The following is a 21,821-nucleotide window of genomic DNA, read 5'->3' as shown; positions in this document are numbered from 1 at the left end:
TGAGAAACCAGCATGGCCCCCTGGTTGGGGAAAGGGGGCTGGGAGTCGGGCTGTGTTCCCAGTTCGGTCTGCATCACTGTGTGACCTTGAGCGAGTCACTGGACCTCAGTTTCCCTAGCAGTGACAAGGGGGTAATGAGAGTAGCCCCCCTTTGTGAAGAGCGTTCCAGGTATCCGGATGGAAAGGCCGACAGAAGCGTTCTAGCTGACGTCGTCCCTTGGCCAGGGGCAGCAGGGCAGCGGCAGGCCTCTAACTCGTCACTGCGACAGCGTGACGTTGGCTTGGCGGATGGGAAGGACTCAGTACCATGGGGTCAGAAAACCTGCTCTGAACATGTGCAAGGCAATGGTGAGATCAGCTCTTCTAATGGCCTGGGGAGAGGGGAGCCTGCCATGCAGATACCTTTGATCCCTCCCTACTGCTTTATCAATGGACATTAACCCAGTCCTTATTCAGTCCTGGCCTCCCGCAACCTTTCATCACCCGTGCATTGCTGGAGGCAGGGAAATTCGAAAGAGAAAATTCTGAACAGCCAACAGAGAGTGTGTGCAGGGGCATGCACGCCAGCCTGGGGATTGGTGACCGTGTGGATTAGTGCACCGTAGTGAGGCTCTAGGATGGGAGTGTGAGGTGGGTGCTGGGGGTGGGCGTTAGCATGAGTGCTCATGTGTGCTGAAGCGTTTCCCTTGTTCTTGGTCCAGGTGAGTGATGGGAGTCTGACTGTCGTGTCGGTCAGTCGGGAAGACAGAGGCGCTTACACCTGCCGGGCTTACAGCATCCAAGGGGAGGCTGTGCACACCACTCGCCTGCTCGTACAAGGTAATTCCTCTCATGGGAAGCTCCTTGTGGGATTCCTAGCCCTGTGCTTCAACTACGCTTAGCCTTGCAATGAGGGCATCTCCAGAAAGCTGGGCAGAGGACGGAGCGCCCTCAGAATTGGCACTCGAGAGCCTTGTCAGTTACTGACTGGCTACAGGAATGATGGGAGTTTAAACCAGCCAGTCACATGCTGCCAGGGAAAGCCCATCCATCAGCATTGCTCGTATATGCTGTGGGGGAAAATGATTGCGTTCAGCTGCCTGTTGCTGATACAGATAGAGATTCTGGTGGCAGCACACAACGTTGTTGTTTTTTTCTTTTTTTTTTTTTTTTTTTTAGAGGCTGAAGACGAATATAGCAGCCAGTAGGAAAGCAGGGTTTTGTTCTTGGCTTTGCGTCAGTCTTCTAGGGGTATTCCATGTGATCCAATGTACAGCGGCATGAGCTAGTGGTTAGAGCAGGGGATTGGGAGTCAGGACTTCTGGGTTTATTCCAGATTCTGTTGCTGACTCACTAACAAGTGCGAATCACTCTCTCAGCTTCGCTATCTATGAAACTGGGAGTTTTTACCTCCCATTGGGGTTGTGAAGCTTAATGAGTTAATGTTTGTAAAGCGCTTAGAGATCCTAAGCTTAAAGCTCCATGGAAATGCCAAATGTTTTGAGTTCTACTGGGGAAAAGTGCTATATAAGAGTTTAGGTATTATTATTATTTATTTTATTTATTATCATCATCCTATGTAGTCCAGTATATTATTAAACATTTGTATTCCTCAGACAGCTTGGGCCTCATTGCGCTAGGTGCGGTACATACATATGATGAATGATAGCCCCTTCTCTGCTGTCTAGGCCTGTATAAAATAAGGCATGTGTTGTACAGCCTGGTGTATTCAGTGAGTAGCGTATGCAGCATCTCCCGCTAAAGGGCTGTGAGGGGAGTATGCAGCTCTGGTGTAGGGACTGACCTGGCCCATTCTCCGGCCTGTGCAGCCTCTTGCAAGAGAGACGTGGCCTCCTCCCAGCCATCCATTAAACATGCCATCAATAAATAAACAAGGAAATTAAGCCTAAACCCGAGATGTTTAAATAACATTACAGGCTGCCAGCTCAACTGACCAAAGCAAGGAATGTGAAGTGAGGGCTGATGCGGCATCCTACAATATGCTCAAGAGTCTAGTGGTAGCAGGACCTGTCCTGGGCCTTGAGGGACATATCTCATGCTGATTTGTCTTCCCTCCCTTTGCTCAGCAGATGTCCTCTGAACTATACTGTGCTTAGAGAGGGCTGTTCCGTGGCACAGCGTGACATTGCATCCCCCCCCAAACTCGTTTTGGGAGGTGGTGTGTTGAAATGCATAAGGTGCCAGGCTGAACACCAGGAGACTGTGGTTCTGGTTCTATCACTGACACCCTGTGTGATCTTGGGGAAAGTCACAGCCCCTCCCCGTGCCTCAGTTTCCCTGCTTATAAAATGGGGATAACGATACTTGCCTGCTTTTCTAAACTGCTTTCAGGCCTGTGGCTGAGAAATGCTATATGGTGGAGGAGGTGATGATAGGAATGTCCTAAGAACCGTAGTCAACATGATACAAAACTGACTCTACCAGGTTTGATGGTATCCAAGTCAGGACTGTCCCACAAATACTCGTTTTGGTGGCAACCCGCAACCTGTCCAGAAATTGCATGACACACCTGCAGCTCTTCATCATCCTGTCATTTGGTTTTATTTATGGGGGGAGTTATTTTTTTTGAGGGGAAGTGTGAAATAGCTCTAATTGTACCCTAAAGCATCTAAAACCCCATTGTTTATGGGGAAGCAGGCAGTGCCCCCCACTTTTCCTTTAAAACTTCGTGTAACATGCAGAGCCTTATGTTAGGTCAGTCAGGCTTCCAGGTGTTGACAGTGGCTTCATGCTGCCGTCTGGATTAGTTCTGCTGATACTGTGGTCTATGGAGCACTTGCTGGGGGTCTGTGCCGAGCTAGCTGGTCACGTGCTGGCTTCTCATTCGCAGCTGTTAAAATTGCATTAGAAGAAGCTAAAGATACATAAATACTTTGTTTCCAGAAGCAATTGCCACAGGGATGCCACGTGATCGCCAGGGAGGGAGATGAGCCACTCCCACGTAAAGTCACGGCTCAGACATCCACTAGACAATCTCTCTTAAGCTGTGATCCACAGGATGAAAACGTTTGCGAGCCTCTGTTTCAGTCTGCGAATCCCTGGTCTGTGGGGGATGTGGCATTGTGGGACTTCACAGTAATCGCTTCTCTGATGGGTCCACACCCCTTTTTATTAATAACAGGGTCGGGCTGTCACCCCAGAGGAGCCCAGAGCCCCTTTCAGACTTTGGGTGTGAACGCGTGCGCATGCGGGGCATACATCTGCTGTGTTAGCACCTAATGGTTCTGCATCCCATTTATACTACAGCAAAATCTGCTTAATTGGGACACCCCAGTGGAGGGCCTGTCTCTTTGATTAAGCAGCTGTCCCGATTAACAGAGAGGCTCTGATGATTATTTTTTTTAAAGAAGTGTGGGAAGACTTGCAAAACACCAGAAAATGCTGTGCAGAATAAAAATGACACCTGCTGGGTCTTGTCCTCGTTGCAGGCCTGCTTCCTCTCCCTGTATAAAGCTTTTATTTGGTCAATTTCTGCCGCAAGATAAGGGAGCTTAGCATTTCACACCTATTGAAGCACTTAATAATGCTCTGTACTTGTACGCTATTTCCCATCTTCAAAGCGCTTTGTAGACATTAGCTAACTAATTCACCTAGCGTTCCTGGTAGGTTGCTGCCACCCTCCTGTTTTTTTTACCCCTGGGCCATGTCTATGCTGGGCAAATGCCTCCTGTTAGGAAATGTGTTAGCTGTCATAGACAGGGACAGGCTGTGTATCTGGTTATGTTTTTTGTTTTCTTCAAGCATAGACGGGGTGGAGGAAGGAATCTGAGATGAAGTGACTTGCCCAAGGTCAACTAGGAAGCCAGTGGCAAAGCTGGAAATGAACTTAGGAAACTTAACTCCCAGTCCTCCTTGCTTTAACCACTAGACAGCATGTGCTACTATAGCTGCGAATAAAACCCAGGAGCCCTGATTCCTGGACCTCGCTACTGAGTAACCATCTCTCATCACAGGTGGTGTTAAAAACCACTGTGCTGGTTCCTGGAAAGAGGCTGAAGGAGAGGAGGTAGCTCGGGGGTGAGCTCAGTGAATGGAGAGGTTAACAGAGGGTGCAGTGCGTGTTGTGTTAGTGTGGTTGGCCTGACGACAGCAGCAGGGTGGGTGCCAGCCTGGATGACATTGGCAGAGCGTGCTTTGTTAAGCTGTCTGTATTCCCTGCTGCCTCCCCCCGCATCCCCTCTCCACTTCCGTTCCTTCCCCTCTTCCCTGCCGAGGGGGATCTCAGAGACTGAATATTGAGCGTCTGTTTCATGCGCTGAGCTCTCCCTGCGGAACTGATTAAAACTGCCCTTTGGGGGGGAGTTTAGGGGGAGACACCGGAGACTAGCTAGCTGGAAGCTCTGTCCTCTCATCTAGACCAAGGTCAGAGCTTCTGCTGCTCTGGAGTCTAACCCTGTTCCGGTCCCCACTACCCCCCTTTTTGCTGCGTCTGCATGATCCTCTTACAGCACTCCCTGCGTGCCTTAAAGGGACAGAGCCCTCTCCTAGGTTAGTGCTGGGCACCCATTAATCCCTCTCTCCCAGAGGGCCTTGGCTCATCAGAGTAGCCCCAGTGCGAAGAGCTTTATCCCTAATCTAGTTATGTTTTGGCAGAGGCTCTGGGTTGAAGGCCCGTCTTGTGGGAGCCAGGCCAGTTGAATACATAGAGGTACTTGCAGGTGTCTGGACCCTGTGTGCTAGGGAGAGAGATGCTGCCTCTTCCCTGAGAGGCTGTTAATGGCCGGAGCTTTTTGGCGGCTGAGGTAACTGGTTTTCTCGTGCTCTCCCTCAGGACCCCCCTTCATCGTTTCCCCTCCAGAGAACATCACCGTCAACATCTCCCAGGATGCCCTGTTCACCTGCCAGGCCGAGGCGTATCCGGGGAACATGACCTACACCTGGTACTGGGAGGAGGAGAACGTCTACTTCAAGAAGTAAGCTGGGCTCTCGGCCTCTCGGTCCGTGCTGGGAGGAGCGCCTCTCGTCGCAGAGCCATTCTGTCTGTCTCTCAGTAAAGGAAGGGGTCTGCTGTTCCAGAGGTCCCCGCATCCCCACCAGGGAATCAGGATACCCTCCCAGCAATGCGCCTCTGCCCCCACCCTGGGCCAATACACCCGTCCAGGCATTGCTCTGCTGCCCTTGGGGTTGCCCTGACAGCTCCCTGCAGCCGGCTCTGAGAGCCGCTCCCTTCCCTGTATGAGGGGAACTCGGTACTGACTCCTCATTCCAGTTCTCTCCCCGCCCTTTTGCCCACCTTTTCCCTTCTGTTCTCTCACCCCCTGCAGTGACCTGAAACTGAGGGTCCGGATCCTGATTGATGGGACGCTGATCATCTTCCGTGTCAAATCAGACGATGCTGGGAAATACACTTGCATTCCTAGCAACAGCCTTGGCCGCTCACCGTCAGCCTCTGCCTACCTGACAGTGCAGTGTGAGTGGAGATGGTGGGGCAGGGAGGCCTGAGGGATCTACAGGCCAAACCTGCCATGCAGGAGCGGCGCCAGGGTTTTTACCGCCCTAGGCGGCAGCGCTTCTCCTCTGAGCATTTGGCGGCGGGGGTCCTTCCGCTCCGCGTCTTAGGGGCACTTCGGCAGCGGGTCCCGGAGCGAGTGAAGGACCTGCTGCCAAAGACGCAGAGTGGAAGGACCCCCCCGCCGCCGAATTTCCGCCGAGGGCAGCAAAATGCCACCCCCCAAATCCTGCCGCCCTAGGGTCGCCTAGTGGAAGCGCCGGCCCTGCTGCCATGGGAAGAAGATGACTTAGATAATGTCATTGTCGCAATCCTGCCTAGAGGCATTTCTTGTGCTGTCCCAGTGTAACTTTTAGGGTTACTGTGACATGACAGCAACATACGGAGTGAGGTGGAGGGGAATAAAATCACACTAGATTATTGGGTCTGATGAGACTAGGCTGGCTGGCAGAGTGTGTGGGTTCATTACTTTGTTTAATGCAATGGTACCTGGCATTTGCCATAATGAATCAGACAGTTGATGCATCAAGTACAGCATGCTGTCAGTAGCTGATATTTCAGAGGAAGATGAATACCCTACTCCCAGCTAACAGCTTGATGCCATGCAGCATGGGTAGGATTCCTTCCTTGCCTAGGTACCCATCACCTGTATTGGCACCCACCCCAATGTGTAAGATATTTTCCAAACACCCTGCCCCTGCCTGCCCTGAAGCATAACGTTTGACCCATCTTTATTCCAGAGTTTTTCCACCATAACCCAAGGCAAGGAAATGCTAGCGTACGCTCACATACAAAATACCCCAAACCATCCATGCAGCGTCCTCGGACCCTGATTCACCACTGCCCTGCATCTTGTCCCGGCACTTACCCCACTGCAAAGTGGGGATAAAATAGTACTAGATCAGAAAGTTAGAGATTGCACCCACTGTGTGCTGGCATAAATGACTGCACTTTGTGCAGTCTAGCTGTGAACTGGGATGTTGCTATATGGGGGAAGAGAGTGTGTAGAACCACTGTGACTGTCTGTCCTGGGCAATGCTATGTAGATCTAATTTACTGGGGTCAGATATGACGGTGAAGGGCATTACTGAAATGCCTAAGGCTGATGGATGGGATTGCGCTCCTTTTTAACGTGTCTAGGTGCAAAGATTACTACTATTAGTTCCAAACTCTCCAGCCTTTCAAATGCTAGCCAGAGTATCGGACTCGACTGCTGATGGCTGTGAACGCTAATAATAGTGTGTCTTGATTATCAGTTGTATTCCGTCTACTTCTGTGTGGGAAGTAGGGCCGTGACACATCATATCAAGTGTGTGGTTATATTTTTATGCATAATTATAAAAACCTGTTAATGCTGCCTTGTCTTCCGGGTGTGTTGGCATCCTGGAAACATTAAATACAAAGCAGTAACTGATCTAAATAAATTGGAGAGAGACAGACTCTGAAAGGAATGTTTCTCCCAGTGTCTTCACATTTAACATACCTCCCCTCCTACAGCGTTCTGTGGTAAGGGGCCAAATGACTGTTGCTTACAAGAGTGATGTTGGAGGCCGTGGGCCTAGTGGATGGAGCACTGGCCTGGCACTCCGGTGACCTGGGTGCTATTCACAGTTTGGCCCCTAGCATGCTGGGTGTCCTTGGGCAAGTCAGTTTAATCTCTCTGTGCCTCAGTTTCCCCGTCAGTAAAATGGGGCTAGTGATACTGACCTCCTGTGTGAACAGTTTTCAGATGCTCTGATGAAAAGTGCTACAGAAGAGCTAGGTTCTGTTGTTGTTGATTTGGAGACTGTAGCATTTGATTTTGTAAGGGGAGGCAAAAGTCTGAACAAACCAGTGGGCCTTAGGCTTTCTCTTGAAGGCCAATAGACTCAGGCTATGGATAGATCATTAATAAATGTACATTAAGGAGCTGGGAGACCTAAGAAGCCAGTTCCTTCTCTTATATGAACTCCCAGAGAAGCGAAGTCCAGAGCCAGGGGACTGCCCCCAGGAAGTGCCCTATTCAAAAGGATGCAAGTTTAAGGACTGCTTATAGAGGCATCTGGGCGGACCTCAGATCCAAACCTCACTGCAAGGCTCATAACCATCAGAAACCGTCCTGGAGATCAGGCATACAAAGATGGGGTTTGCACATGTTTTTCTTTCACCTGGGTCCTGGAGATGCGGAGAGGGCTTCTTATATTTTGTCATTTAAAGCTACAAGGCGTGCTCGGCGTCCCTTCGCAATAATCAAGTTCCTTGGTTGGAATAAACACCTCTGCTTTTATCTTGTTCTGGGATCTTTGCTAATGTTCTGTGAGCTAGAGTGCCTCGTTTTCACATGGGTCAACTTTCTTCCATTAAAAGAGAACTACTTTTTGGAAGTAAATTTAGCAGATTGGCAGCCTTGGAGAATGCAGTCCTCTCTCCCTCCTTACCTAGCAGTGCTGGGGCAGTGTCAGCACAAACTTCCCATATGCTGTTGTGTCAGGGAGCTTCATCTCTCGTCTGGAAGGATCAGCTTTAAGATTGGTGGGGAGAGTAGGTGAGGAATTTGGTCTCCAGGGCCCATTAAGTCCTTGGCCTCTCTGCTAAGATTCCTCAACAAGAGGAGTGGGTGGGCAATTATTGTGGTGGTCACTTCTCTGTTAGATTCTGGGCTGAAACCACAAACTTGTTTCACATAAGCCACCATTGCAGCTGTCAGATGGTAACAGCTTTTGGTAGTTACTGAACTAGGCTGGATTTCAGCCAGTGACCTAGAAGTGAAAGGCTCTGTAGGCCATTACTGATCCCTTGAGCTATCCAGTCTTGTTGATTACATTTCTTAAGACACGATGTTAAACTAAGGGGGAATAAAGCAAGTTGCATACGATAAACTACTTTCCAATCTGGGTTACGATGCCACTACCACAATCACGTGACCTTGGTAACTCCTGGCTGGATATTAGCAGTTTGGAGAGAGTGATTAGGGTTAAAAATGTCAGTGAGCCTGTGGAATAAAAACACCTTCAGCAGTCCCATATTCCCCTGCTCCACATATGGGCACCCAGATTCCTGCAAATATCAGTGCTGAATGGCCCCAGGACACAGCCAAAAAGCAATAATGTAAGATTCTTGTAAGGATTTTAATAATTCAGTTTCCAGCCTTTAATATCTCTACGGTTTTCTTGTTTTTTGTTTTTTCCCCTCTGGCCGGCCATCAAATCTGGAGATGGGGAAGGAAGGAAACAAACAACCCCCACCCCAAAACCCAACTAACAACGATTAATTCTTTCCTGTTGACTTGTTCATGTTCCCATCAGTCTTAGAATGAAACCTTCCTTCCTGACAATGGCAGGGTCGTCCCATCACTCTGTACTTGTCTTGGGGAATTACTGACACCTTCTAACATTTTCCCTCTCTATATAATGTTTGGGGAACTGGAAATTAAGCAGGTGATTGGGTAGCAAAAGGAGAAGGGGGGGGAGGAATGATTTCATATGCAGATACGGTGGGTGGGAGTTATATGTAGCTAAGTAGCACCTGGGGATCGTAATTTGACATTGGGGAACGGCATGTGTGCCCTTTGCTATATCATCTTTTCAACAGGAACACCTTTTCCTTCCAGGTGCTTTCAGTTTAGGAGCTCTCCGATCTTCCCCCTCTCTTTACCCCCTCAAATAGGGGCTTCCTGTCTGTTGCCCATTTTCTCTTCCTTCCCCAGTGGTTCACAACAATGGGCTCTCTTTACTCTCTCTCTTTTAACCCTTGTGTATTTCCTTCTCTAGCTATTTCCAAGTAGCATGGTTTTTGTGGATCTGTGGAATGAATGGTGTAAATACCTATCCCTTCAGTATGGTGGGCAGAGATGGGGGGGGTCTGACAACCTGCGGCTCCCAGCTTGGCTCACCACCTTTGTTAAAACATTGGAGTCACTAGTTAGCTGTTGGCTTTGAATTAATTGTTGCTATGATTTGACACGAAGAAGCAAAACAGGGCATAACCCTGGGTTGTCTTTGCTTTGTTTTGTTTCCCTTGCATGCCACCTCTAGCTGGGTTACCCACGCTGCTACTACGCCCTGTGTGTGTTTAGCTCCCTGTGTGCTCAGGGGAGTACCCTTGATGCTAGGGCTTACTCTGCTTCCTCGATCCAACAGTGTACTGAGTTGCAGAGCCTGAGTGGTTGAGGTTGAGTGAGAAGGAGCTTAGATTTTTGCAGGAGAGGGAGTGTTTTAATGGTGCCGTGCGGACACTTGTAATTATGTTGCACGTGTATTTTTCTTTGAACGGTAATTGTACATGGGCCTGCAGCTTAGGGTAGGGAGGTCGAAGTGAAATGCTTTGAGTACGTAAAGCTCGATAGAAATTCTAAATGTTTTTAATGGATTCAAAGAGGCTAATGGGACTATAAGGATAATGGTCTTCCAGGACCAGGGGGTAATGGATGCCGCAGAGTTAGCGTTTAGGCTTTGCACTCCATTATAACGATGACGTTGACCCTTCCAAACCAGGGTACAGTGACAAGAGCATATAGCGGGGTGGCCAAAATTACTGACCCTATGAGGCCGAAGCCCCGAGACCTCCCTCTTTGCTGGGTAGAAGCCAGAGATGACGTGGGGGGGGCGCATGCCACCCCAGATTTTTGCCAAGGTTTGCTGGCCCTGCTTGGTCACGTGGTGCCGCTGGGTCCCCTCCCTGCATGGCAGCTGCTGGGAGCCACGGCCATGGGGAGAAGCAGTGGCCAACAGCTGGGAGCTGCAGGGAGAGCCTCTGCTTTTGCTGCTGCGTCTCCCTGCAGCGATAAAGCAGCAGCGCCTACCAGCTGTTTGCTGCTGCCTCTCCACGGGGAGCTAGCACCTGGGAGTTGCAGGGAGGGGCCGTTAAGGGTAAGAAGGGGGCATGACTCAAGCTATTGGGGTGGGCTGTACCTTTAAATTGTGTGTCCCCCCTCTCTCAGCAGGCACTAGTCGTCTCTGGCAGAAGCCCCTAGCCCCACGACCCTGCAGCAGGGCAGAAGCCCTGAGCTCCGCCCCCCCAGTCTGGTAGGCGGAGAATGTGGGGACCGTGGGGGCTCTGCAAGCTGCACTTTAACTGTAAAAGAGCTGCATGTGGCTAGTGAGCAGCGGTTAGGCCACCCCGGCATATAGTTTTGTTCATGTGGAGGGAAAAGGAGGGTAAGACGATTCAAAATAACTTCCTACTACTCCCCCCCAGATCCCGCCCGTGTGGTGAACATGCCACCCATCCTATATGTTCCCATTGGGATACATGGCTACATCCGCTGTCCAGTGGAGGCAGAACCGCCGGTCACCTTCGTCAAGTGGAACAAAGATGGACGCCCCCTGCGAGTCGAAAAGGTAAAGTTGTGTCTGGGCAAAGACAAACAGGGCTATTTTGGAAAGAGAAGTGGGGGACGCTTCGAATGTGGTGGGGAAGTGTCAAATGGTGACACCATAGGGCGCTACGGGGAAGGGTCTGGCAGCATGCGGCTGTTGGTCCGGAGTTAACGGGGTGGGCAGGCACGTCACTGGGAGCTGTGAGGGAAGGTTCAGCCACCGTAGTGGGGCAGACAAGTCCCCAGTTCGGTCTCCGCTCACCAACCTGACCGGTCCCCTTGAGGACAGGCAAATTTATAACCGCCTGTCTGCCCATGAAATACTCCCTCTGCTGCTGCCAGCCTCCCCTTGAACCCCACCCCCCCATGCATACATGGGGTCAGCCATTCTCTTTGTGTGTCTCCTTTCCCTTTCTCCTCCCCCAAGCTGCTGCTATGGTTGCCTCTGCTGTGCTGCAGGGGCCGGAGACTAGAGACCGTTTCCTCCACCTGTCCCTGTAGGGGGCTTTGAGGGCTGCCCGTGGCGGCACTGAGCTACCCCTCTCAGCAGCAGGCTCCCCATGCTGAGGGAGCACCAGAAGGAGGGAAGCAGCAGGGGAACTAGAGAGGACTGAGGGAGACACAACCTGGGCTGGCCTTCAACCTTGTTCCCCTTCTCTCAGCTGTGTGTGGTGGTTGGTTGGCAGACAGGGAGCTGGTCAGGCCAGGGACCCAGTGGGAGAGGTTGTGGCAGTTGGTTCAGAGTGGGCCAGTCAGGTGGGGATGCTGGTGGGATCTGGGGCCAAGGTGCCAAAAGCGTGTGGCAGTGGAAGTCTGTTAGTGGGAGGAGCTGCCTGTTCGTTCTTGCCCCAGGTGGCCCTGAGATAGGGACCGTCATACAAACGTGCTTAGAGTACAACTGTGTTGCGCAAAAAACAACGATGAAAAACATGGCAGCGAGTCTCAGGGCATGCGTCAACTGGCTCAGGTTCGCGGGGGGGTTATGCTATGGAGCTAAAAATAAGTGTCGATATTTTTGCTTGGGCTCTGTAACGTGTGGAGGGGGTGACGTCTCGGACCCCGAGGTCCAGCCTGAGCGGGAGCATCTACACTGCTATTTTTACCCCTGTAGGTTAGCCTAACTCATTTAACCCAGGCTCTGGGGTTCGCTGCCTCTGCAGGTGTTTTTTTGCAGTGTAGACATACCCTTTGTGTGTCCTTAAGGTTATGGATTCCTGTGGTGGAAAACTTTCTGTTGAGTTGGAAATGGCCAGATTGCCTATTCCCCTTGTTTGTGGTGATTTTAAAATAAAGTTGAGAATGAAGGGCTCAGTCCAGAAAAGCGCTTAAGAATCATAGAATATCAGGGTTGGAAGGGACCTCAGGAGGTCATCCTGTCCAACCCCCTGCTCAAAGCAAGACCAATCCCCAACTAAATCATCCCAGCAAGGGCTTTGTCAAGTCGGGTCTTAAAAACCTGTAAGGAAGGAGATTCCACCATCTCCCTAGGTAACCCATTCTAGTGCTTCACCACCCTCCTAGTGGAAAAGCTTTTCCTAATATCCAACCTAAACCTCCCCTACTGCAACTTGAGACCATTACTCCTTGTTCTTTCATCTGCTACCACTGAGATCAGTCTAGATCCATCCTCTTTGGAACCCCCTTTCAGGTACTTGAAAGCAGCTTCAAATCCCCTCTCATTCTTCTCTTCTGCAGACTAAACAATCCCAGTTCCCTCAGCCTCTCCTCATAAGTCATGTGCTCCAGCCCCCAATTTTTCCACATCCTTCTTGTAGTGTGGGGCCCAAAACTGGACACCGTACTCCAGATGAGGCCTCACCAATGCCGAATAGAGGGGAATGATCACGTCCCTCGATCTGCTGGCAATGCTCCTACTTATACAGCCCAAAATGCCGTTCGCCTTCTTGGTGACAAGGGCACACTGTTGACTCGTATCCAGCTTGTCATCCACTGTAACCCCTACGTCCTTTTCTGCAGAACTGCTGCCTAGCCGCTTGGTCCCTAGTCTGTAGCAGTGCGTGGGATTCTTCCGTCCTAAGTGCAGGATTCTGCATTTGTCCTTGTTGAACCTCATCAGATTTCTTTTGGGCCAATCCTCTAATTTGTCTAGGTCCCTCTGTATCCTATCCCTACCCTCCAGTGTATCTACCACTCCTCGCAGTTTAGTGTCATCTGCAAACTTGCTGAGGGTGCAGTCCACGCCATCCTCCAGATCATTAATGAAGATATTGAACAAAACCGACCCTTGGGGCACTCCGCTTGATACCGGCTGCCAACTAGACATGGAGCCATTGATCGCTAGCCATTGAGCCCGACGATCTAGCTAGCTTTCTATCCACCTTCTAGTCCATTCATCCATTTTTAACTTGCTGTCAAGAATACTGTAGGAGATGGTATCAAAAGCTTTGCTAAAGTCAAGGTATATCACGTCCACTGCTTTCCCCTCATCCACAGAGCCAGTTATCTTGTCATAGAAGGCAATTAGGTTAGTCAGGCATGACTTGCCCTTGGTGAATCCATGCTGACTGTTCCTGATCACTTTCCTCTCCTTGAAGTGCTTCAAAATTGATTCCTTGAGGACCTGCTCCATGATTTTTCCAGGGACTGAGGTGAGGCTGACTGGCCTGTAGTTCTCCGGATCCTTCTCCTTCCCTTTTTTAAAGAAGGGCACTACATTAGCCTTTTTCCAGTCATCCGGGACCTCCCCCGATCGCCATGAGTTTTCAAAGATAATGGCCAATGGCTCTGCAATCACATCCGCCAACTCCTTTAGCACCCTCGGATGCAGCGCATCCGGCCCCATGGACTTGTGCTCGTCCAGCTTTTCTAAATAGTCCCGAACCACTTCTTTCTCCAGAGAGGGCTGGTCACCTCCTCCCCTTACTGTGCTGCCCAGTGCAGTAGTCTGGGAGCTGACCTTGTTCGTGAAGACAGAGGCAAAAAAAGCCTTGAGTACATTAGTTTTTTCCACATCCTCTGTCACTCGGTTGCCTCCCCCATTCAGTACTGCTTCACTGGGCTGCTTGTGGGGCTTTAGAAGTAAGCAGGTGCTCAAGTGCTTTGCTGGATTGGGGGCACAGTGCTCAGCACTTTTCAGGATTGAGCCCTGAGCTGCTGGCATTTAGCACCTCCTAGAGGCAATACTCACTTCTATGTAGATGTCCCAACCTCCTCCCACTGTTTTATTCCCTTCTCAGTTAAACAGAAGGTGCCAGCCTCCTGCCCCAGAACAAATCTCAGTAGTATGCGCTGCAAAAGGGAGACGCGTGCTATTTTTAACAGAGAACACCTGAAGGAGAACTCTGCCATTTGTGCTGAGTGCCAGAGCTCTCACCTCTCCTACACGTACAGAGTCATTCTGCCACTTGCCCTCCTTCACCTGGGGGATGATCAGGGCCCATGTTCCCTAGAGCTTCCATCCCTAGAAGACTGGGCATGGTGTAGAGTAGGAGGGAGAAGTGAGGGTGGGAGAGAGGAAATGGAAGGGGGAATAAACTTGGCCAGAGAGAGGGAAGAAATGCTGAGTTGAGATGTGGGGAGGAGGTGTGGTCTGTCTCAAAGGCTGCAGAGGAAAACCCTTTTTAACAATTACGAAGAAACCCCAGCAAGCTGGAGAAGGAGAAACAGAATGAAGGAAAGGAGTGGGGGGAAAGGAACTTGTCTGGCTTTCTAGAAGGCATGTGAATTAGGAATCTGACTTAATGGTTTGGCTCTTTCTAGCAGTAACCCCTCTACCACTGAAAAAAACATGCCCTTCTGTGGATGTGGGGATGGATAATCTCCCTCGTCTCAGACTCGCCCCCTGTGAGTGTTTATAGCCACCCCCAGCTTTCTATTGCAAATATTGACAGGCTTAGGGACAGCTCTTTGTAAAGCCACCTTTCCCATCAAGAGGGGGGAAAAAACCCTGGACTTCATGTGCCAGTTAAACTTATCCTACCATGGAGTCTTTGGCCTAGGTTTTCATATGGCTCCTATCAGTGCAGTATCTAAATCTCACAAACCTAATGCCAGTGTTGCTGTTAAAGTGACCACCTTGGCGACTCGGCATTTTATGGGAGGCTGATGTTAAAAGCCGTTTTAAAGAGTCTCCATCCTGCTATAATCCTGGTATAACAATCCGAGCAAGGATTTCAGGCTTTTAATATTTAAACTAAACATTCAATATTTACAGTTTTTTGTTTAAATATTAAAGGTTTAAAGTTTTTATTCTGACTGTTCAAACCAGGGATCGCAGCGGATCTAGAACATGGCCTGTCATCTCCGGTATCAGCCTTGCGTGGCATGGGCATCTCAGATGATGTGATTTCCGTAAGATGGCTGCTGTCAGCTGGAGGAAATTCAGAAATTCTAGTTGTGAATATAAACTCTTGCCCCAATTATTCTTCGGGGAAAGGTCTCCTTTCAGTTTGTTTGGCTGAGTGAGCTAGATATGGTCTAGATCAGTGGTCCCCAACCTTTTTCGTCTGGCGGGTGCCAGACGACGAGTCACGGAGGACCGTGGCGGCGGACAAGCATCCACTGAAATGCCGCCGACAAGCGGCAACGTCAATAGGTGTCACTGCCGATTTTCCTCTGGATGATGATGCTTGTCGGCGGGTGCTCATCCGCCAGCCAATACGCGGGCGCATTTAGACGCCCTGGCGGGCGCCATGGCACCTGTGAGCACCGCGTCGGGGACCCCTGGTCTAGATAATACTTTAGTCCTGCCTTGAGTGCAGGGGACTGGGCTAGATGACCTCTCGAGGTCCCTTTCGGTTCTGATTCTATGTTAACTTCTTTCACCGTCCTTGGCCCCTTTAACCTGGGCACTGCACTCATTTCAATACCAGAAAAAAGGAGTGGTGGCAGGTGCTGCATCAGTAGCCCTGGAGACAAGCATCCATTGTCCGCAGCACAGGAACTGACCGTGCCAATGCCCGCCTCCCCCATATTGCCTCAACCCTGCCCTGTTGTTGGGTCCACTGCTAGGACTCAGAGAGGAGTTCAGTGTCTCTGGCACATTGAGTCCTTGACCTCTCCGAGGAGAATAACAAAGGCCCAGTTGTGCTGATGACTTTTTTTTTTTCTCTAATGGGGATACAAAAGAGAATGGACTGGGACCCCCACCAATTCATCTGCTGATAGTAATGACTTCTGAACACTACTGATCTGGGTAGTGTATTTAAATTAGTGCCCACGGCTAAGTATTCCATACCCCATTACCAGGGCCCTCTGCCAACGACTTTCCCTAAAGCAATAGATTTATACCATTCAGATAGATCCATTATAACTAGCCATCACAGCTGGTAGCCGCAAAATGATTACAAACATATTTTTAAAGCAGTATTTAAACCCCACTGCGTTCAGAAGAGACTTTTTTTGTTTTGTTTCTGAAATCACAAGGAAAGTAACCCTGGTTCTGTGTGTGATTCTAAGTGTCTCTTTAGATTGTAAATTCCTGGAGGTAGTGACACTGCCACTCTGTTTTCCTTTTAAACCCGTTGTTGTTACAGATAGCATCTTAAGTGTTTTACAAACATTGGATATGTTACCTTAGGAGATTTTTTTTTCAAAACAGTTTAGGGGATTTAGACACACACCTTCCATTATATTTAAGGTAACGTATCAAAATCTCAGCCATAGCCTGTACGCAGCAAATAGGCAGAAGCAAAATGATGGGATTCACCATTTCAGTGCCACTTGACACCAAGCACCTGGCATAAGCCTGGTGATGTTCCGGAGAAATGTTAGCTTAGTAAAAAAACGCATCTGCTTTTGGCTGCAGCACTGTTGACAAAATTGGTTTCAGCAGCTGTCATGTTAAGTTCAAACTCTGTGTCTCTCCCCACTGCTGAGGAGCTGAATCAGAATTATGTAGAGTGTTGGAAGAATTTCAGAGAAGCAGCAGCAGCAACAGGACTTCTCTCCGGAAGGATTAAAAGAATTTGTTCAAATGACGTTTTGAGTGGGTTTCGTGACTCGGTACAAATCTTTAAATGGCAGAAATGTTGTTTAGGGCGGTCTAGGAGGAAGGACCGGGAGTAATGGCATGAAATTGAGCGAAAGAAAACTCAAGCTGAACATCAGGAGGAAGTAACTTTCCGAGATCAAGAATGGTTCAGTTTTGGAGTGTCCGCCCGAAAGAAGTGCTGGCACCTCCATTGCTTGGAACAATAGAAACTAGATTGAATAAAATATATTCACCAGTGAATTAGACAGCAATCCTTCATTGGTGCCTGGGATGATGGCCTTGGTGGGCCTGATAGAGTACAGGTATTTTCCATCTCTGAAGAGAGGATGTCACATTGCAAATAAAATTAAACATCTTAATGAGACCATTTTTGCCCCTGCTCCCTGGAGGTAGGAAACTATAGAGGTTAAAGAGCTCTGGAATGCTTTGAAGAACATTTGCACCATCTGGATGTTCCATTGCTGTTTATTAGCTCCTAAAGGTGGTTTTTATGCTCTTTGAGTAGCCTGGCTTTGTGGCAGACTCGAGGAGAAATGTGGTTGATGCATAGTTTTTTTGTTTTTGTTTTTGTTTTTTTTAAGTCCAGAAGGGAGACCATTATGCTAATCAAGTCCAAACGGGCCAGGAGAAACTATTCTAATCATCTGGTTGGTGTCTTAGTGGGTTTTTCATAATCTAGAGAGAAATTCAAGGAGCTGAAAAAGAAAAGTCCTAGAGTGGTAGAAACTCTGCAACCAGGGAGCAGAGGTTCTAACTCCTGACCATGAAATTCCCATTTGTCTGATCTGCAAATGGGATCCCATTTATGATACGAAGCTATCGTTAGCAGCTGTGCTGTATTTGAAGGTGTTGCAAGGTGAGAGCAGAAAAGGGACTAAAGGGTCTCAGACAACACACAGGATCTCCAGTCCAGAAATTACAGGGACTCGTTAATCCATTCTTAAGTTTATTTGTAATAAGATTTGGACAGCTTGCAGAAGCATTGCAGGCAACATTGAGGGGATGTTTTGGGATCATGGATAGCAATAACTTCTATTGGCCTCAGGGTAACTCCCATCTCTCTTGGCCTTGCAGTATTCTGGCTGGAACCTGCTGGAAGACGGGTCAATCCGAATAGAGGAGGTAACAGAGGAAGCTCTCGGCACTTATACCTGTGTGCCTTATAACGCCCTGGGTACGATGGGCCAGTCCCCCCCTGCCCGACTGGTACTGAAGGTAACATACCTGTTCGATTGCAATCAGAAAACTTTCAGTAGTTTCTTAAATGATGGAATTATCATGCCAAAGAAGAGTTCTCTGGGGTGGTGTTGGGGATTGATGCACATGCATGTGTTTTATAAAAATCAGGATGGATAAAAATCTTTTTATTTTTTTATTTTTTTTAAGAATGAAGTTTTTATATTGAAATGATTTAAAAAAAATTACATGTCGCTAGTTCTTTCCATTGTACAGTCTTTAATTGCTGCAATGGATGGTTTGTACTTGTTTCTTTAGCTAGCTTTCGAATAGTTAGGAGAGTTTCAGATTTTTACACATGTTTTTTCTCTATGAAGTTTCATACTTCAAGTGCTCATGTATGCTGAAAAAAATAAGTGTGTGCCCTCAGTAATGGTTGCACTGTGTGGAAAAACACAAGCTCAAACACAAAATTGATTAGCAAATAGCCTGTGCTAGATTTGTGACCAACAATACCTTCATATATATTGAAGTTTTGCAAGTTAAGAAAGCTGCGATGTTTGAAGTGGGTTATAAGTCTCCATCAGGGTTTATAGTTTAAAGTCAATGGGACTTGTGCTCCTAAGTCACTTGGATGCTTTTGAAAATCCCACATTAGGTGCACAAATATGGGCTTAGGCTCCTATTTTTGAAAATTTTGGTTTGTGGGTTTTTTTTAAATCACAAGAACTTTGCGAAGACATTGAGTCAAAATAAGTTACCATCAAAGCAAAGATTTTTGCCACTAAAAGATTTTATAAAAAATATAAAATTTTAGCCCTCAATGCTGCAAACACTTATGCACATGCTTAACTTGAAGCACATTCGTACTCCCAATGAAGTCCACAAGACTGTTCTTGGGAGTAAAGTTCCTGCATAATCTTTTTTTAAACAAAAAGACAAGCTCAGTGTTGTGTTGGTTAACATTTTATTTTGAAGTTTACCTGGCAATGATTTGTAAACCTGTTAAAGCTTTCAACATAAAGAAAAAAGTTAGTTACATAGCCGCTTAAGTGTTCGCAAGTTCAGGGCCTTAATTTCCAATATTTTTGTCCCCCCCCCCCCCCCCCCACATTTAGTTATGTTCAGTTCAGAGATGATACCCAGCTGAGTGGTCCTCTAGAAATTTTCCCAGCATTTATAACTTGCTGTAAGCTTAAGTTGCTGAAGCAATTCGTTTTACAAAGCCCCAACCTGATTTTAAATCAATGAATTAAAAAAAACAGGTGATTTAAATCATTCTGCCCTGATGAAAACCCACTAGTTCTTAACTTGATTTGTGAGTAGATCTTCAAGGAGCGATTGTGTGTGTACACATGCCAATTGTGTTTGACGGTTACTTGAGTTTTCCCTCCGCTGCAGGACCCACCCTATTTCACGGTGCTACCAGGCTGGGAGTACAGACAAGAGGCAGGGAGGGAGCTGTTGATCCCTTGTGCTGCTGCAGGAGACCCCTTTCCTGTCGTCGCCTGGAGAAAGGTACCCGGCCTGCCAGACAAATCTGCAGTGCCTTTGACTTTTGATGAATATTGCAGACAGAGAAGCCACACTCTCTGTCCCGGTAAGAACAAACTGCGGGTACAGCTGCTTCGCTTTGGGCTGCACCACTGCCTGTCCCGCAGGTGGGTGGGGGAAACCCAGATCCTGACAACAGTGTTTAATACCATGAAACCTTCACAGCAGCATCTGCAAAGCTGAGCAAGCCCCCCCCCCCCCGCCCTTCCTCTGGCTGCTCCACACTGGTATCGACTTCAGGAACGCTCACCGAAGCTTCCCCATCCTTTCTGCTGGGGTCGCCACCTGCAGGATGGAATAACCCTCCTGGGGTGCTAGCTTGGGACGGTGCTGCATTGGCTGCATCAGCAGATGGAGCATTGGCAATGGTAGGGCAGGGGTTCCCTGTGACTGGACGTGGCTGCACTTTTGAAAGTGTCCCTCACTCGGTGGAAGCTACCAGGCTTTTTTTAGTGCAGTCCCGCAGCTGCTTTGGTTTCCTCATGGAATGTATATTCTGCAGCCTTGGGCATTTGCCTGCACGTGCGTTCTTCTTTGTGAAGAATCAGCCTGTTACTTTAACGCCTCCGGAGGGCACATAAATATTGCTTTCCATTCCAATTCTTAGTTTTGTCTCAACTGTGTCCCCAAGTGCCCCTGTGGTGTGGCATAATAATGATGTCTCCATAACCTGCTTTAATTCAGGGCTCTTGAACTGGCAAGTCATGGGATGGCTCTATGACCATGGCTATGATAGCCCGGTGGATTTTGGCCTGAAGGGCAGCCTTTTCCCCCTTCTTCTGTACAGTCTGGCAGCTAGGGATGGAGAGTTCCATCCTTTGGATTGGTTCTTCTGCCCAAATACACAAACTTCTTGTTTACCAGTAGCACCAATAGTCATTCCTCAGCGGCCAATATAGTCACTCGTTGTGGGCTTCCCAGGGCCCCCTCCATGCTACCCAGCATGCCCCTTCCCTCAAGTCTCCATTCTCCTTATAGAAAAACAGTCAAACCAGTGGGACCTACTTAGGCCTTTGTCCCTACCGCAGGACCTTCTCCCCAGGCCTTTCATCTTTTTACTGCTCTTTCGTTTCTATTTGCTGCTGTTTTGTGGAGCTCTCCAACCCTGCATACGTGATGTACAGGGCTGGGATTTCCCAAGCACTACGCCACATCTAGCTTAGGAGAAAGAGTGGGAGATGGAAGGGCTCCCACCAGGACAAACAAGTAGTCCTGTTGGGGCAGTCAGTGCAAGGGTACGCTGGCTCACGGTGGAAGACCATGCACAACTGGCGTTGCCCTTGATTTTTCTGGCTTCGAGGCAGAAGATAATAAAGTAGCCCAAGTGCAAACCTCAATGGACACGGGTAAGAAAATGAGAAATTGAAGTGATTTGCTCACTGCTCTACAACGCGTGCATCTTTCGGTCCATCTTATTTCCTTTCTCCTTCATTTCTTTTAATCCTCTTCTTTATTTTTCCTGCTTTTCAACACCTCCCCTTCTGCCCCAGGTTTTTTTTCTATTTCTTCTGCCTTGATTATCCCTGGGTATGTCATCCTCCGATGTTTTCAGTCAGGACTTGTCTGGACTTATCTGAGTTCCACCAGAAAACATAAAACCAAAGGCCCTCACACACACTACAGGCTCATGAAAACTCCTGCCACCTCAAACCTGGCTTCTGTGGCGAAGCCACTGAAGGCCTTGGATTCAGCATTGGTAGCCACTTGGGGCGGTTGATCGCCCTGCTCCCACCAAAAAAAAAAAAAAATCTAGCCCTTTACAGGTGTTCCAGGTGTTGAAAGAGAACATTGCAAAGCAGCCCAGCAAATCCCAACAAAGCTATGCACAAGAAATCCACAGAAAAGCTATGCACACATTATGGAGAATGAGGACTTCGAAGCGATTTAGGATTTGTACAACTTCAGTTTATGGGTGTGAATGTCACCGGTTATGTAACCCAGCGTCTCAGCCATCAAAAGAGAGAGGGTCCACCTTTTTTTTTTTTTTTCTTCTTTTTCATTTAAAACAAAACACCTAGGCTTTTCTTCCGAAATGGTTCCAGCCTTGGTAGCCCTGTTTGTGAAATGTCCTTTTTGAACCTTTACTGAAGAACACTATGGTGTAGATACAATTTACTTTCTAAGAGTAAATCAGAGTAGTATTTAAAGCATTCGTATACAGACATATTCTCTACTCAGTTGTACCATTGCAACTGAGACAAATTTGACCTCTACTCTGGAAACGTAGAACCAGGTAAAAGGTGGAGATCACATTTTTAAAACGGGGCAGGTTTGTTCTTAATGGTGCATTTGCAGGCTCCAGTGGGCACTAAGTGGTTACTCATTTTAGGTTCTGAAAGTGTCAACTGGAGCAATCAAAGATCCATATCACTCACCCTAACTGACATAAAACA

At 48.3% G+C, this 21,821-nt stretch overlaps 1 protein-coding gene across 1 annotated transcript in view; it reads left to right on the top strand.

Annotated features, from left to right (window-relative positions):
- The window catches only part of IGSF9B (immunoglobulin superfamily member 9B), a 97,670-nt gene that overhangs the window by 41,890 nt on the left and 33,959 nt on the right, over positions 1–21,821 (top strand). Inside the window, exons 5-10 of the mRNA XM_065417219.1 lie at positions 702–819; positions 4,772–4,913; positions 5,265–5,410; positions 10,625–10,767; positions 17,773–17,913; positions 19,276–19,392. Coding sequence (XP_065273291.1) covers positions 702–819; positions 4,772–4,913; positions 5,265–5,410; positions 10,625–10,767; positions 17,773–17,913; positions 19,276–19,392 — 807 coding nt within the window. The remainder of the gene's footprint in view (positions 1–701; positions 820–4,771; positions 4,914–5,264; positions 5,411–10,624; positions 10,768–17,772; positions 17,914–19,275; positions 19,393–21,821) is intronic.

The sequence above is a fragment of the Emys orbicularis genome, chromosome 15 (genome assembly GCF_028017835.1).
Source record: "Emys orbicularis isolate rEmyOrb1 chromosome 15, rEmyOrb1.hap1, whole genome shotgun sequence".
Classification (NCBI taxonomy): Eukaryota; Metazoa; Chordata; order Testudines; family Emydidae; genus Emys; species Emys orbicularis.
The sequence above is the reverse complement of the archived record's forward strand: the minus strand, read 5'-3'. Positions and strand labels throughout refer to the sequence as shown.